At 46.7% G+C, this 17,809-nt stretch overlaps 1 protein-coding gene across 16 annotated transcripts in view; it reads left to right on the top strand.

The window, feature by feature from the left end:
- The first annotated feature begins 4,557 nt into the window (after window positions 1–4,557).
- Bcs1 (mitochondrial chaperone BCS1) overlaps window positions 4,558–17,809 on the top strand; it is a 628,019-nt gene continuing 614,767 nt past the window's right edge. For 6 of the 16 annotated variants that reach the window (XM_075882511.1, XM_075882201.1, XM_075882773.1 and 3 more), the window contains exons 1-2: window positions 4,579–4,704; window positions 8,115–8,196. Coding sequence is in view for 1 of the 16 variants with exons in the window: in XM_075883899.1 (XP_075740014.1) it covers window positions 8,164–8,196 (33 nt within the window). In the remaining 15 variants the exon portion in view is untranslated. Of the gene's footprint in view, window positions 4,705–8,114; window positions 8,197–17,809 lie in introns of all 16 variants that reach the window. The other 10 variants (XM_075884748.1, XM_075883609.1, XM_037429366.2 and 7 more) reach the window with 4 other exon arrangements.

Genomic DNA, 17,809 nt, shown 5'->3' with positions numbered 1-17,809 from the left:
GCCGCCTCCGTTAACTCTCCTACCTCAACAACTGTTTGAAGCTGCCGCCTACACCGCACACATACGTGTTCAATTTCGCTAGTAGCCTCTCACTAGGTACCCTTCGTGTTCGGCTCTAGCTTTTTAACAACTAACCGGGCGCCCCGACCTTCTTCAAAAGAGCCGCCTAGCCCGTTCACGTGGTCAACGTCAGTACAACGTTGCCTTTGTCCCACAACTACAATACTCGCAACGCTAACTATTAATTATGAGGGAAAAAATAATAGTGGTGTTCACAAACAAAAAGAAATAAACAGGAACTTATCTCTTGTTGCGCGCTGCTGCTGCACCAACCGACCTCTCAACATTTTGCACGACCTTGAGGTTGAATGGATAAACGGATAGATGTGGCTGTACCCTTTAGATGGATAGAAAAGTGGATAGATATGGCTGTACCCTTTAGATTGGGCGGTGGCTAGCGCCATCAAGCCGTAATATTTAATGAAGCAAAAACTAGATTTATTTTTTTTCCATTAAATAGTGAGGTTCAGGATTCGTACTTTGCAGTGAAGGGTTAAATTTTCACTCGTGCCTTGACTTTAGCCACCAATCAGATAACCTCCTTCTAGTTAAGTCTACCCGCTTATAGTCTATTTTGCCCTCCCGGTCCCTAAACCCCAGTGCTTTGAAAAACTCTGCGCCATCATCCTGAACTATAGGGTGAAGCCCTATACAGAACATTATCAAGTGTTCGGCAGTTTCTCCTTCCTCTCCACACGCACTGCATACTGTGTCTAACTCCTTCGTATTCGGCCCGATATGTCTTGGTTCGCAATACTTCCGTCCTGGCCTCAAACAGTATAGAACTACCCCAAGTATTGTCATAGATCCTTTCTTTGGGTATTTCCTCCTTAAAAGTTTGATAGATCTCTAGTGCGGACTTCTTAATCATGCCAATTCTCCACATGTCAGTCTCCGTTTCCTTAGCTTTCTTCTTAACCGATAGTTATTTTTGGTATGGCCGCCTGCTGTTTTCCATGTATTTACCAGTCAATTTACTGGATCGCTTCCTCCATTTTGTATCGACTTTCTTCATGTGCAATAGCCGAAAACCTTCCTAGTCCAACGCTCCTCCCCCATTTCTCTCAATCGCTTCTCAAGTTTTATCTTGCTGCTAGCTTCCCTGCCCTCAAATAATGTCCATGCCGTATCACCTTGTACTCCCTGATTTGGTGTATTCCCGTGAGCTCCTAAAGCAAGCCTACCTATTCTACGCTGCTTAATTTCTAATCTTGCTTAAACTTCTGATCTCATGCACAAGACCGCATTGCCGAACGTCAGCCCAGGAAGCATGACCCCTTTCCATATTCCTCTCACAACATCATACCTATTGTAATTCCACAGTGCCCTATTTTTCATGACTGCTGCATTCCTGTTACCTTTAGTCATCACGTATATTCCGTTTTCACTTAGGTACTCAATCCCATTGTTTATCCATACGCCCAGATATTTGTATTTACCTGTTATCTCTAGCGTGACCACCTGTATTATAAGCTCACTACCTTCGTTATCATTAAAAATCATGATTGTTGATTTTTTCTTACTGAATCTAAAATCTATCCTATTTCTCTCATTACCGCAGATGTCCACCAATCTCTGCAAATCTTCCTTGTTGTCGGCCATTAGCACTATATCATCTGTGTACATTAATGCTGGCAGTGCCTGATCAATGAGTTTTCCTTGTTTGACTAAAGAGAGGTTGAAGCCAAGTGCACTTCCCTCTGATTTGGCCTCTAATCCTTGTAGGTACATCATGAATAACAAGGGTGACAGTGGGCACCCCTGCCTAAGTCGCCGTATCACCTCTGTGGGCTTAGATACCTGTTTTTCCCACCCTATAACTACCCTGTTACTTTTATAGATTTCCTTTAAAAGATTAGTGACTCCATCTTCCACACCCAGTGTGTCTAGTATTCCCCACAAGTCTTCTTGAACCACGCTATCACACGCTCCCTTGATATCCAAATATGCTAGCCCCAGGGGCCTGAGTTCCTTTTCTGCTATTTCGATGCACTGCGTCAGTGAGAACAGATTGTCTTCCAACCTCCTGTGTTTCCGAAACCCATTCTGCAGTTCCCCCAGCATCTCTCATCCTCTATCCATGCCTGCAGTCTTTCCTTTATAATCTGCATCGCGGGCCTGTAGACCACTGATGTCACTGTTATAGGACGGTAGTTGTTTATGTCAGCTTTGTCCCCCTTTCCTTTATAGATCACGCTCATCTTGCTAAGCTTCCACCCATCGGGAACTTCATGATCGATTATTATTTTGCTCATTGCCTCTCTCAAAGCTTGCTTAGACTTCGGACCTAATGTCTTTATCAGCATAATTGGAATGCCATGTGGGCCTGTTGATGTACTACTAGGAACCCTTTTCTCAGCCCTTTCCCACTCTCGTTGTGAAAATGGATCCATTGCGCCACTTTACTCGTCCTTGTCTATTGTGGAGTATAAAGTACTTCTTTGTTGAATTTTTTCTGTCACCCTTGTTTTACATATTCAATAGCTTCGTCCCCTTCTAGCCTAGCACCTTGGGCTGTAGGTATAAAACTCTGCTCTAAGCTCGTCTCATTTCTTAGGGAGTTTAGGTGGTTCCAAAATTTCGCAGCTGCCTTTCTATCTTTTTTATGTACTTCTGCCAGCCACTGAGCTCCCTTTCTTCTAATCTTTTCATTGATCGGAAGGGATGCATTCCTTCTATAGCTTAGAATGATTTCCCATTTTCTTTCAACATCATCTGTCGGTTCGCCCCGCTGCTTAGCATGTCTGTGTTCCCTAGAGGCTTCCTGACGTTTTGCTATGGCTCTCTTATTTTCTTCATCCCACCAACTTTTGGGTTTGTGTCTTCTTTCCCGGGGTGACTTGTCACGCGTCTTAGCAAGCTCTAGCTTAAAGAGTCTGATTAGATTCGTGTATGTCCACACTGTCTTATTATCCTCCGTGATTACTTTCTCAATTTGTTTAGTGGTATTTTAATTCGCCTTTCTGGATAAAATTTTCCTGCAGTTGCTCATTTTGTCTCCTTCCCACTTTCACTGCTCTTCCAAAACTTAGCTTGATACGTTTGTGATCACTACCCAGACTTCTGGAGCCACCTTCATCTATGTGCATTACCCTGAGCTTATCATACATCCTATGTGACATCAGTGCATAATCTATGGTCGACTGCAGCCTTTCTACCTCCCATGTTATTTGCCCTTCACACTTCTCGGTACTGTTGCAAATGATCAAATCAAGCCTTTCACACATATCCATGATCATTTTGCCTGTTGGGTCGTTATACCATCTATATCTTCTATGTGCGCATTCATGTCTCCTAGTATAATTATCTCGCACCCTCTTCATAACTCCTGAATGTCCTTTGATATACACTCTACCACTGCCTGGTTTTCCTCTCTGGCCTTTGCTCCCGTTCACAAGTACACGAAACCAAGGAGTGTCATTTGACCTGCCACTTTCCCTTTTAGCACTCCTCGCACTGTTCCTCGCACTCCTTCTTGGCCCTTTGCCAGTCTGTACTTTTATGAATGAATGCCCCAATATCACACCCCCCCCCCCCCTTTTCTGCTGCCTTCTGTTCTATTACAATATTCCCACGCGTAGTCCGGATTGTTCGGAGGTTGTTCCATGTCCCTGAGATGTGTTTCTACGAAACCGTATACCATCGGCTTCTCTTTTCTTAGCTGTTCTTCTATCTCTTCCCAGTTCAGCCTGTTCCTACCACCCTGAATGTTTATATACCCTATGTCTGAATTGTCCCGGCTGCTTTGTGCCCTCCCAGCCCCACCACTACCTCGCTGAAGCTGGGCCTTGCGACAATTGAACCGGCTGAACCTGTTTTTTCCAAACTTGCTTGCTCTTCCTTCTGCACCGTTCTGGTTGCCGGTTCCCTACTGTTCTCTCCGTAGGCCGCTTCTTTGTCCGGCTTCGCTAGTGCTTCTTCGGCGGACTTCAGTCTTTCTCTCATTGCCCTCGTTTTCTCTTGCTCTGTCGCCAACGCAGTCTCGAGCTCGGCGATTCTGATCAGCAGTTCACTCTGGGCAACCATCATTTTCTCCATTTTTTCCTCGACCTAACATTGCCTATACTTCACGTCAGCCTCTTTTCCGTCGATGGATGGATGGATGGGTATGGCTGTACTCTTTAGATCGGGCGGTGGCTAGCGCCACCAAGCCGTAATACCTAATGAATCAAAAATTATATTTATTTTTTTTCCTTAAAAAGTGACTTTGAGGATTCGTACTTTGCAGTGAAGAGTTTAATTTTCACTCGTGCCTTGACTTTAGCCACCAATCAGATAACCACCTTCTAGTTAAGTCTACCCGCTTAAAGTTTATTTTGCTCTCCCGGTCCCTAAATCCCAGTGCTTTGATTCTTTCTCAATTTGTTTAGTGTTATTTTAATTCGCCTTTCTGGATAAATTTTTCTGCAGTTGCTCATCTTGTCTTCTTCCCACTTCGTCGTATGTGACAGCGAGTGCCACCTAGCGGATGCATAGATAAGCGGCGTCATCCCTTCCCATAGAGGCCGCTTCACGGTAATCACACTTTTCCTTCTAGCCACGCCAAGTTTGAAACGGCGTACTATGTGTGCTGCACTTACTAGCGCTATGTGAACGCTTTGTAAATTGACGCATCTGCAAGATTTCCCCGTCACTGTTTGGGCGGTATGTTCCACCTTTTGTGGCCTATCCGCACTCACATTCTCAGCTCGCCTGTGTGGTGTCACTTCGTGGTTTGTGAACTGGTTCTATACTGTGGTCCGCGCGAGGCCAGTACCGAGCTCTCTTTCGTGTCAGTGTTACCTCCACTCTCAGAAAACTTGCTTTTTTGCATCTAGAATCATTTTGTTGCCCATAGAGGTGTTTTCTCGCATCCAAGTTTGTTATCTGGTTGGGACAGCCGTGCAACAATTTCGCGAGAACCGTACTTCGAGAGAACGAAGTTTAAGTAAATACCCAGGAAATAGGCAAAATGGTGTATCACATCACGAGGCCACGAGGCGTTGTCGATATGGTTGGCTTGCACGTAAATCATCCAAGTACGCGGCCCCAGCCGACTAGTACTTAAAACAACTGACGAATCATGTCAGTCATGTTTTCTACACTGTGAAGAGGCGTAGTAGCTGCACGTTGTTCTCATTAATATGAATTCGTATAGTGCCGATGCTTTGTAATCTCAGACACATTTCATAAGAAGAATTAAGGAGATTGTAACTAGCAGTGGACACTTGATTTGTAAAAGTAATAATAGAAATAACTAAGCTATGCACCTCGTCACTAAAATAATTTGGGGGCATGTGCTAAGTTTCGTAACTACATCAAACGTTCTCCGGGATTAACGCCTCGATTTCACGTAGCATCATCACTTGTCACCCAGTTAACTAAACTGACTCTCACGGCCTCGGCGAGTCATACCACATATTCTGCAGTCATGTGGCTTTAAGTAGGAACAAATTGCAGAGGTTTGATACTAAGTGTGCTGGAGACTGAAAGACTTGCCGTGAAAATGCACCTGCAGTGATCACAAGGCCTGGTGAATTTTGGAAAGGCCTAAATCTTGGATTTTTCTGATGCTTTTCAGTGACTTCATTTTTATAGTGCCAGAACACAAATAATTATAGTTCGCCTTTGAGAGATCCTGCACATAAACATTACATTGCATTGTGTTGCTTGCATAATTTTCAGATGAACTCAAAAAGAGTTCAGGAGGTAGGTGTTTGTCCCAAGATCTTTGAGGGGCATCCTCACGCACATGGAGTCAGATGGAGGTGCCGTTCTTCACATGTGTGCCCGCTATGTGGAGGCTGCTCGTTGCTGCCAGCCAATGTGTCGTTTCGTCCTGTTCGAGTTGTTCAAACATTAGTGTTCAAGTTCACAAAACAATTTGTACTATATGTTCTAGCGAAATCCGTGTGAAATTGAGCGGAATCGCTCTCGGTAGCTTGTTCAGTGTTGACTGCTCCTAGCTTTGTCTGCTAGCCATCAATGTGGCACCTGCATGTATGATGAGGATTTTTTTTTACTGGCTGTTTTTTTGGCAGTGGCACACTAAAAATCACTTTCGGGCCTGTTTTGATGACTGACTGCAGCGTTTAGGCTTCGGCTTTGTCTGTATTATATTGCAATATATGTATACAGCATGCTGCACATGATTATTTTTTATTTGTTTACAACATATCGGTGACCCTGTAACGGTCCACGCAGGGGGAAAGAAGAGTACAATGTAAACAAATATAAAAAGAAAATAGAACAAGCACTAAGTTGAACAAATAACACAATTCCATAAGAAGATATTCAGTATCGCGCAGAACTGAACAACTTGAAGCCAAAAATAACCAACAATATTTGAAAATGTGCTGCATTATTATAGTTCCAAATAATATATTGACAGAGTAATAAAAAATGCACACAGAGCAACAACATATTCCATAACTAATTTGCAACAATAGCGTCAGTGCGGCATAAATTAGCTATGGATGAGTCGTTCCAGTCCACTATGGTGTGGAGAAAGAAAGAGTATTTGAAAAGCTTAATTAGTTTTTGTGAGATAAGGCACTAAGGATTCTCCATGGCAATGTTTTGTTTGCCACTGCTTTAAAAAGGAATGTGGACTAATAGAAAAGTGATTGTTTTTCAGCAGGAAAGGTGAATGAATGTATATAAAATTTTATTTGTAATTTCAATGTTCGAATGTTTTTTATCTAGCATGGGGCTAGTTGGGAAGCTGTTTGAGTGATATTTGGAAAAAAATGAATTGGAGTGCTTTCTGCTGCACTTTTTTTCCAAAGCAGCAGTGTTAGTTTTGGCATAAATGTCCCAAACGGTACATAACAATTATTGGGGCTTAAAGGGCCCGTAAACCACCTGGAGGTCAAACTTCAGTTGTGGTGAGGAAAGTGTGCACGAGTGTACGATGAACACGGAGCCATGAGAATTTTTTAAAACGGCGCAGTAATAGTGGAGTTGAAGTGTTTGATTATCGAAACCATGTTGACTACACCTTTCGCTCTCTCGTGTGCTTCCCTTCATTGGTATCCTCTCCAATGCTGCTTTTCCCTCTCGCTGAGCACCCCTCCCATGCCCCTCCAAATCCCGCATGGCATACCTCATTGCTGACACGCTGCTTGAAACATCGTCTACTTCCAGTTGCCGCGACTCTGGCTGTCGACTCCGTCAGTTGCGCTGTAGCTGCGTCATTGCTGGCGAACCATGGCTGGTGTAATTCTGCCAGTATGGACCCTGCATTGCACGCACGCCTTCAAAAGATAGCCAATGCGGTGGACCCGTATGGTGACAGGCCGTGTCCCGCATGTGTTGCACTCACGCGGGCAAGACGACGAACAAGCAGCTCCGACAGCTGCTTGCAGACTGACCGGAAGTCGTAGGCTCTTACTCGACCAATCACAGCATATTTGGCATATTCGGCTTGGAGCATGGTTCGGCGCGTCACGTGGAGGCCTGTAAAGAAGGAGTGATTTTTTTTTTTGAATTTGTGGCGTGTCGGCGGCTCGTAGTACTGCCATGTGTAGCATCGTCTATTGCGACGGAATTCTGCACACGATGCGCGAGTTTACTTGAAATGCTTGAAAAAATATCCGAGGTGGTTTACGGGCCCTTTAACATTCCAAAACTACAATATTATTATGAAAGGCGCTATAGTAGAGAGCTTCTAAATTGGACCTTTAACATTTACGCCTTCATCGAAAATGCCGTTGTCACGACCACACGATACATGCATGCTCTAGTTTAGTACAATTGAGTGAGAAATATGCTGTTAAGCGAGTGATACGGGGAACCTGTTTCAATTTATGTCTTAGAAAGCATAGCCTCTGAAAAGCTGGCTTGCAAATGTTGGAAACATGAGCATTCCAGGATAAGTTGTTCATTATTATGACACCCAGATTCACTAACTTCTGTGAGAGGTGTAGAAGAAATGCTGTAAGGAACAGATAAATTGTTGAATTTTGTCGTAACTCATTAAAATTGATTTGTGAGTAGTTATTTTTATATTCCACTTGGAACATCACGATGCTATGTTGTTAAGGTGATTAAGAGTGATTTGGTTTTTATTGCAGGTTATTATTTGTTGCATTGCTGAGTAACTTAGGGGACGAATTGCAACTCATGATTACGGAGTTTGACAAGGAGAGCAGAAAGGTGGGTCTTAAAATTAATCTGCAAAAAACGAAAGTAATGTACAATAACCTCAGAAGAGAGCAGTGCTTCGAGATAGGTAATAGTCCACTTCATGTTGTAAAAAACTATGTCTACATGGGACAGGTAATAACCGCGGAGCCAAACCACGAGATTGAAGTAAGTAGAATAATAAGAATGGGGTGGAGCACATTTGGCAAGCACTCTCAAATTATGACAGGTAGATTGCCACTATCCCTCAAGAGGATATCAAGAAGATACAGCTGTATCTTGCTGGTACTTAGCTATGAGCAGAAACCTGGAGACTTACAAAAAGGGTTCAGCTTAAATTGAGGACGACGCAGCGAGCAATGGAAAGAAAAATGGTAGGTGTAACCTTAAGAGGCAAGAAGAGAGCAGTTGGATTAGGAAACAAACGGGGGTTAAGGATATAATAGTTGAAATCAAGAAGAAGAAATGGACATGGGCCGGGCATGTAGCGCGTAGACAGGACAACCGCTGGTCGTTAAGGGTAACTAACTGGATTCCCAGAGAAGGCAAGAGAGTTAGGGGGAGACAGATGGTTAGGTGGACAGATGAGATTAAGAAGTTTGCTGGTATAAATTGGCAGCAGCAAGCACAGGACCGGGTTAACTGGCGGAACATGGGAGAGGCCTTTGTACTGCAGTGGACAGGTCAGGCTGCTGCTGCTGATGATGATGTATTACCAGCAACAGCAGCAATGGGATGATTTCGATCTCCTCCCCAGCTTAGCCGTGCATGGCTGAGCCGTGTCAGGGAAAAGGGGATCCTGGGGGTTGAGCCAGCACCAGGTAATTGGATCTTTAAGGCCCCCCTGCAGTGGCCCTGGTTTCACGTAGACGGCATCACTGGGCTGACCCACCGAAGGGAAACTGGCAGTCGCCTTTTCCTATCTCTATCTCCCTAGGGCTTCGTCTTTCTCTCTTTTTTATCTTTCTGTCTACTTCTCTCTTCTGTCTACTTCTGATCATTCCCCTGGCGGCAAGAGTTAACCTTGTGTGGATGCCCAGTCTTGGCTATTCCATATTAGGTTATAGTAGCGTTTGTACGGCTGGTGTGGGCAGGATTTGCCCAGCATGCCCGGCCATGTTCCCTGTTTGGGCTCTGTGGTGGGCTACTGGCACCGCTGCTGAAACTTAAGCCGCCTATTATGTTATATGCATGCTCCTTCAAATATGATCGTAACCTCAAAAGGTCATCGCACTGAAGCAGCCACCACATTCTTTGCAAAGGCCAACAAATAATTTTCAAAATATCATGTAATACATACTGAACAGTCTGGTAGAAAAGCCAAAACGATCTCTAGATTTTTGGTAGCCTAACTGAGAAACTAGAACCTCGCTATAAGGCCTCCAAGATGGCTAGCGGTGATCAGCTGCTTGAACTGCAAGACAGAAAGCAATATGAAACCTTCTGAAATCTGACATCTATTGGAAACATCCCTATCACTGTCAGTTCACATAGGTCTATGAATATCGTTCAAGCTGTTGTCTCTGATCACGACCTCTAGAACCTCACAGAAGCTGAGTTCCGTGATGGATGGAAAGAGCAAAATGTTGTAAACGTTCGAAGAATAAAGATCAAAAAGGACAACACAGAAAAACCAACAAAACATTTATACCAGCATTTGAATCAAGGAAAGTGCCAGGACCCATAGAAACGGCTACACTAAACTTTGATTGCAGCCATAGGTAACAAACCTGCCAAGGTGCTTCAAATGTCAACGGTGGACCCGTATGGTGACAGGTCATGGTGACAGAACAAGTCATGGTTCTCTTGCTTGCCAAGGGCAATCTGCATCTATCAAATGAACATAAAAAAACCACACCTCTGAAAACTGCAATTATCTATGTCACTGGGTGATTTGCGGTGGTGATCATTCAGTGTACTCACCATTTTGTGCAGCATTGACGAAAGAAAAGGATATAATTATTGAAATTGAGGGAGAACATCTGCTTCAGGGAAGCTAGGAGGAGGTGTTCACCATTCTATGGCACAACCTATACTGGAGTGGTGCGTCAGGGGGCCACCGTGCCAGCCTCCGCCACTTGCCCAGCCCATACGAAGCAAGCCGATGGCTGTGGCACCTTCCTCCAAGGCGCTTGTAGTTCAGTCTACTCCGCTAACTCATGTACAGAAACCAAGGATTTGGGGGCCCTCGTGTCCTAAGGCTTCGTCACATCAGGCGAGGCCCCAAATTCAAACTAACAACCTGCACATGTGGTTCTCGGGAGGCTGTAGAAACAATATCGGAACCTCTGGGGCTGCTACACCAGCACACTTAACTGGACCGCGCCAAAAAAACAAACAAACAAAGCCAATAATGGGGCTGGACGATAGTCCTGCCTTTTGAACCCGAAATTACACTCCACACTTTCTTAAAGGGGCCCTGCAACACTATTTGAGCATGATCAGAAAATGCTCCCAACAACACTCGAGCCTAATATTATAGCGCAGCACGCGGCCTGGAATTCACAATAATTTATCAAAGTCAGCTAAAAATTGCTTTCTCATCTCTCGAAAAATCTCGCAATATATAGCCAAATATCATACGTAGCAAGCCCATCCATCAGCCATTGGCTGATTTGAACATGGCGTGTTAGCTTGTTACAGAGATTGCCATGGGAGGTGGCTACTTGACCACGCGTGCATGCGCGAGCGATCACATTGAAAAAGCCGTGCATTTGAAAAACAAAAAAAAGAAAGTGCTCAAGGTCACAAGGAGCCCATGACGTTTTTCTGTGGCTCTGCCATTCCTCCTTGCTTAGCTTTCAGTGCTTTCGTCGGGACGAGAGAAGAGAGAATGCAATTGCAGCATGCGACAAACCTTTGTAACTCCACTCGCACTGGACGGATTCCTAAAATTTTAGCGGCGTTGAATTCGTGAGAGAATAAAGCTCTTCCGTTGAAGTCGTTCCATGGTTACTTGAAAAGGTGTTTCAAGGCCCCTTTAAAGTACACACAGCACCATTTTATGCTCATCATGCAGGCACAAATACTGTATTGGGACATGCGAAGCCTTCTTTGAAATTTCGATAACGTACAAGAACTCCTCTACAAACTCAATTCAAAAGTGTTGTGCATAAGAGACACACTTGAAACCAAGACACACAAACTTTCTACACAATCACATCATTTTCTGGAGAGATCGAGATGATGCCATGGTGTCATCCAGTGGTGTAGCCATTTTAGCTAATCAGGGAATAGCATGTACGCATTTAGCTGTTCAAACTTGCCTTGAGGTCGTGGCTGCTAAAGCTGTTCTCTTCAATGAACTCTTTGCAATCTGGTCTGTCTACATATCCCTACACCACAATCTACAAAAATATGAATTCCAGTCCCTAATAGAACAGCTATCAGAACCTTGTCTAGTCCTTGGGGATTTTAATGCGCATAGCAGTTTCTGGGGTGACTCTTGTGGTGCGCAAGGAAGCCTAATAGAACAATTTCTTTTCTCTTCTGGTGCATGTTTTTTTTAATCGGAAAGTCCCAGCATATTACAGCATTGCATATAGAACATTATCATTCATAGATCTCGGCATTGTATCTACGTCTCTCTTTCCCCTCCTTAATTGGGAAGTTATTGGGAATCCCTATAAAATTGACCCCTTCCGAATAATTCCATGCGCACTAATAGCAAACCCATGTCCTCCACACGTTCCTAAATGGCATACTGATGCAGCAGACTGGGAACAGTTTCGAATCCTCACTCTCAAGTTGGACTGACCTGTGTACCTTGAGCAGAGAAGCTGCTGCCGACTACTTTAAAGTTTTTCTGATCGATGCTGCAACCAAATGCATCCTACAAACAAATGGACAGTTCGAAAATGACGTGTTCCATGGTGGAATAATGACTGTCGAAATGCATGCAAGAAACGAAACAAAGCCTGGAAGTTCCTGCGGGACTCTCTGACAGCGAAAACCTTACAAACATTAAGAACATAAAGTCGTAAGGCAGGAGGACGTGCTGGCAAGCGAGATGGGAAAGTTGGCAGAAGTTTCTATCAGGCATTAGTTCATATACTCATCAGGCTAAGGTGTAGAACAGGGTCAGTAGGGTAATAGGAAAACTGGCATATTCATTCCCACTGGTAAACACACAGGCCGACAGCCTTTAAGCGCTACAAAACAAGAATAGAAAAGCAGAAATTGTAGCGAAAATGTACAAAATACGAAGTGTAAGAATACTGCTAGATGCACGCCGGGGTAGAGCAACTGTTTATTGGGCCTAACAGCACCAAGACAGCAACCAGCGGTTTCAGCAGCAGCTGCAGCAGCACGAGCCTCTGCCACAACAAATGTCTTCTTCGTCATTCTTAGAGCCCGTATTTGTCACTACATTGACTCCCCGGTGCGAAAGGAGCCATCCTGGCGACCTATGGCACAGACAGGACTGGTGGGTCGTAGGGAGGTTTTAGACGCTTGACGTGCACAGTCTCGTGCCCGCGGCGCCGTTGATCTGTAGGTGGCTGATTAGGTTCAACTATGTAGTTGACTGGTGAAGTCTGGTGCAGGATCCGATACGGACCGTCATACTTGGGTATGAACTTTGAGCAAAGTCCTGGGGCAGTCGATGGCACGCGGTGCCACACGATTGCCCCAGGCGCGTATGACGAAGGGGATGAGCGTTGGTCATGCGAGTGCTTCTGGCGAGCCTGATCGTGTGTTGTTAGGGAACGTGCTAGCTGCCGACATTTTTCGGCATATGTGGCGGCTTCGGCCAAAGTTGTCGATTCTGAAGGGTCTGGGGGGTACAGAAGGATAGTGTCCAAGAACGAGGCAGGCTCCCGACCATAAAGAAGGAAGAATCGAAAGAATCCAGATGTCGATTGAATTGCGCTATTGTAAGCGTAAGTAACGAATGACAGTATGCGGTCCCAGTTCGTATGGTCATCAGAAACATACATGGAGAGCATGTCACCCAGCGTGCGATTAAATCGCTCGGTCATCCCGTTTGTTTGGGGGTGGTATGCGGTTGTTGTTCGGTGCACGATGTTGCATTCACGCAGGAGGGCTTCTACAGCTTCCGACAAGAAAGAACGCCCACGGTCACCGAGAAGCTCGCGGGGTGCACCATGCCGAAGGACGAGGTTGTGCAGAATGAACAGGCCGACTTCACGCGCACTGGCCTCGGGAAGCGCCGAAGTTTCGGCGTAACGCGTAAGGTGGTCCACGGCTACGATGATCCAGCGGTTTTCATTTCGTGTGTATGGTAGGGGACCGTACAAGTCGATTCCGATGCGGCTGAAAGGCCGAGAAGGACAAGGCAGTGGCTGGAGTGGCCCTGTAGATGTGCGAGGGGAGCTCTTCCGGCGTTGGCACAAGGAACATGAACGGACGTACTGCCTAACAAAGCGGTACATTCTGCGCCAGTAATATCGAATTCGTAGGCGAGCATACGTCTTCACTAAACCTGCTTGGGCGCATTGCGGATCCGCGTGGAAGGAGGCACAGACGTCAGAACGTAGGTGGCAAGGTATTACCAGCAACCATTTGCGGCCATCAGATAGGTAGTTTCGCCGGTACAGAAGACTGTCACGGATGGTAAAATGGCGAGCAGTTCGTCGAAGTAAACGGTTGTCGGTACGTGGAGACGTCTGAGACAGGTACTCTAACAGAGACGCTATCCATGGATCCTGGCGTTGCTCAGCGGACATGTCGGCCTGTTCAAGTGAAGAACATTCGCAGCTGGAAACAGACGCTGCAACATAATCGTGGGGAAGTGGTGAGCGAGAAAGAGCGTCGGCATACGAATGCTTGCGGCCTGACCGATAAATTACACAAATATCGTAATCTTGGAGACGTAGTGCCCAGCGAGCTAGGCGACCAGATGGGTCTTTTAATGACGACAACCAACACAATGCGTGGTGATCAGTCACGACGTCAAATGGGCGGCCATATACGTAAGGTCGGAATTTTGTGATTGCCCAAACAATGGCAAGGCATTCTTTCTCAGTGACTGAATAGTTCTTTTCCGCTTTAGTGAGGGTGCGACTAGCGTAGGACACGACATACTCATCGAAGCCAGATTTACTCTGAGCAAGAATAGCGCCGAGGCCAACTCCACTAGCGTCCGTATGGATTTCGGTTGGAGCGTCTGGATCAAAGTGGCGTAGGATAGGTGGTGATGTCAGAATATGGCGTGAAGACGCGAATGCTTCGTCGCATGCTGGGGACCACGCCGAGAGGTCTTGGTTGTCGGCAAGTAGCTGCGTCAGGGGTGCGGTTATGGTGGCGAAATTGCGCACAAAACGGCGAAAATATGAGCAGAGCCTGATGAAGCTGCGGAGTCCCTTTAGTGTAGCCGGCCTAGGAAAGTCGGCGACAGCGCGAAGCTTGGCTGGATCAGGACGGACACCATGCTTGCTAACAACATGCCCTAAGATGATAAGCTGGCGGGCAGCGAAGTGGCATTTCTTCAAATTCAGCTGCAGTCCAGCGTTCGAAAGACAAGTCGGGACACTTGCTAGACGGCTGAGGTGGGAGTTGAAGTCCTTCGAAAAAAACGACGACATCATCCAAATAGCACAGGCATGTGTTTCATTTGAAGCCTCTAAGGATGTTGTCCATGAGACGCTCGAAGGTGGCAGGCGCAATACAGAGGCCGAATGGCATGACGTTAAACTCGTACAATCCGTCAGGCGTTACAAACGCAGTCTTGGAGCGGTCGGCTTCATTCATAGGGACCTGCCAGTTGCTGGATCGAAGATCTAAAGAAGAAAATAACTCTGCTCCTTACAGGCAATCGAGGGCTTCATCGATTCTGGGCAGCGGATAAACATCTTTTCTGAGTGATCTTGTTAAGACGCCTGTAATCAACGCAAAATCTGATGCCGCCGTTTTTTTTTTTCACCAGTACAACCGGAGAGGCCCAAGAACTGTTTGAAGGTTTTATCACACCATGTAGAAGCATATCGTTCACCTGATCATCAATGGCTCGGCGTTCAGCATGAGAAACTCGATATGGGCTTGGCGCAAAGGTGCATGGCTACCGGTGTCGATTTTGTGAACGATGGCAGACGTGCGACCCAAAGAAAGTTGGCTATGGTCAAATGACATCTTGAAGCGATCGAGTAAAGCCAGGAGTTGGGTGTGCTGAGCAACGGGAAGCTTAGGGTCAATGGATGGGGAAAAAACTTCCGGAGATGAAGGGGGGGTGGTATCAGAGGTAATGGTCAATGGATGGGGAAAAAACTTCCGGAGATGAAGGGGGGGTGGTATCAGAGGTAATGGTGTTTAAGTGAGATGTTGACAAGTCATCAGGTAGGTGAATGGATGAAACAGAATCGATTTCCTCAAGGTGACCGAGGAGTTCGCCATGGAATAATATGGCCGGGGAAGGAAGCGAGTTCGCTATGTAAATGGAGCCACGGGAGTTTTCTACGGTGACAACTGCGAACGGGAGAAGGAAGCTTTTGCGAGAGCCGAAGGTGTCGGAGGGGATAAAGAGGGCGGTGACAGAGGGTGCGTCGTCGCAGAAGAGTGGCACATGAACACAGGATAGAGAAGGGATGTGAGTGTCCGCGGCTACGGTGACTCGGGAAGATAGCGGCTTGAAAGAAGGTCCTTCAGACGTCGGCGCTTCACTCAGGGGCAGTTCACACATCGTCGACAACTCTAGTTCGGCACGCGCACAGTGAACGACGGCATGATGAGCGCAGAGGAAGTCCCAGCCTAAGATGATATCGTGTGAACATAGGGAAAACACAACGAATTCGACTACATAAAAAATATTTTGGATGACCAGTCGAGCTATGCACGGCGCAGAAGGTTGGATGTGATGTCGGCGCTTCACTCAGGGGCAGTTCACACATCGTCGACAACTCTAGTTCGGCACGCGCACAGTGAACGACGGCATGATGAGCGCAGAGGAAGTCCCAGCCTAAGATGATATCGTGTGAACATAGGGAAAACACAACGAATTCGACTACATAAAAAATATTTTGGATGACCAGTCGAGCTATGCACGGCGCAGAAGGTTGGATGTGATGCGCAGTGGCCGTGCGGAGAGAGACATCGGAAAGCGGCAGCGTAAGCTTCTTCAACTTGCGGCACAGTTCACCACTTAACACAGACACGGCAGCACCAGTATCAACGAGCGCTTTCACAGGTACACCATCAATATGCACAGTTATTTCATTAGCAGGTAAAAACGGAGGCCTTGAAGGTTTCGATATACGCGCAGCTCTTGCCTCGGGAACTGCGATGGTCAGTTTTCCGTTTGGGCGGGTGGTGATCGAGGAAGCATCGGAGAAATAGAGCGGCGCCGTGGTGAGGGCGACCGATTCCTGTCGAAGCCACGGTGACGTGGCGGCGACTGATACGACGTGGGGTGGAACGAAAACGGCTGTGGTGGCTCTGGACGGTAGGAGTCGTAAGTCGCCTCACCAGCAGTTTGGTTGTAATCTCGACGACGGCAGTAGCGTGCTACATCACCAGGAAGGTGGCAGAAATAGCAAATTGGCCTATTGTCTGGAGTGCGCCAAGGGTTTGTTGATGGTGGTGTGGGGTGGTGAACAGGAAGTGGGTGGCGATGGGTAGGAGGACTTGCTGCGTTGAGGGGACGGGCTGTCTAGCAAGATCCGTGACGGTTGGTAGTGACGGCGGCGATCGTCTGGCGGCCTCAGCGTAAGTGAGAGAGGCGGAGATAGGCGGAGGATTGTGTGTGGGAGACAGGGCGTCAGAAACTTGCTCTTCAATTGTCTTGCGGAGCGTTGGGGTCAGCATGTGCTCACTGGTCGGGACGTACGGCACAAGAGACAATTGACGCGAAACTTCTTGTTGGACAAACTGCTGGATTTGCTGCATTAACGTAGTTTGTTCGGAGGAAACGGCGCCAATGTTTAACCCAGATGTAGAGGTCGTGTCGAGGTTTGGACGTCGAGTAGAAATCCGCTCTCTCCGCAGCTCATCGAAACTCTGACAGTACTGAATAAGCTGGGCGACGGTTTGCGGGTTTTTCACAACGAGCATGTGAAAGGCATCGTCCTCGATACCTTTCATGATGTGCCATATTTTGTCAGTGTCAGACATTTCTGAATCGATACGACGGCAGAGGTCCAAAACATCCTCAATATACGAAGTAAAGGTCTCGCCTGAGCGCTGTGCGCGGCAGCGCAGGCGCTGTTCGGCGCGGAGCTTGTGAACAGCGGGTCGGCCAAAGACTTCTGCGAAGCGCGTCTTCAAGGTAGGGCAAGAGGGTATTTCGGCTTTGTGGTTGTTAAACTACAGTTCTGCCACACCCGCGAGATAGAAATTGAGGTAAGCAAGCTTGTCTGTGTCATCCCACTTATTGTGGGCGCTTGCCGCTTCATACTGCGACAGCCAGTCTTCGGCGCCTTGGTCGTCGGTCGCGTTGAAAATCACTGAATCTCGCTGTCGTGGCATTCCGGAACAGGTGACAGATGGGATTATCACTGCAGGGGGCTGGGTCATGTTGTCAGGCACTGACGAGGCGAAGGGCTGAGGTAGAGTCCGGGAACGGAGTTCCAGTTTGAGACAACCAGCACTCTCCATCAAATGTAAGAATACTGCTAGACGCACGCCGGGGTAGAGCAACCGTTTATTGGGCCTAACAGCACCAAGACAGCAACCA

Source organism: Rhipicephalus microplus, chromosome 1, assembly GCF_043290135.1.
Source record: "Rhipicephalus microplus isolate Deutch F79 chromosome 1, USDA_Rmic, whole genome shotgun sequence".
NCBI classification, from domain to species: domain Eukaryota; kingdom Metazoa; phylum Arthropoda; class Arachnida; order Ixodida; family Ixodidae; genus Rhipicephalus; species Rhipicephalus microplus.
The sequence above is the reverse complement of the archived record's forward strand: the minus strand, read 5'-3'. Positions and strand labels throughout refer to the sequence as shown.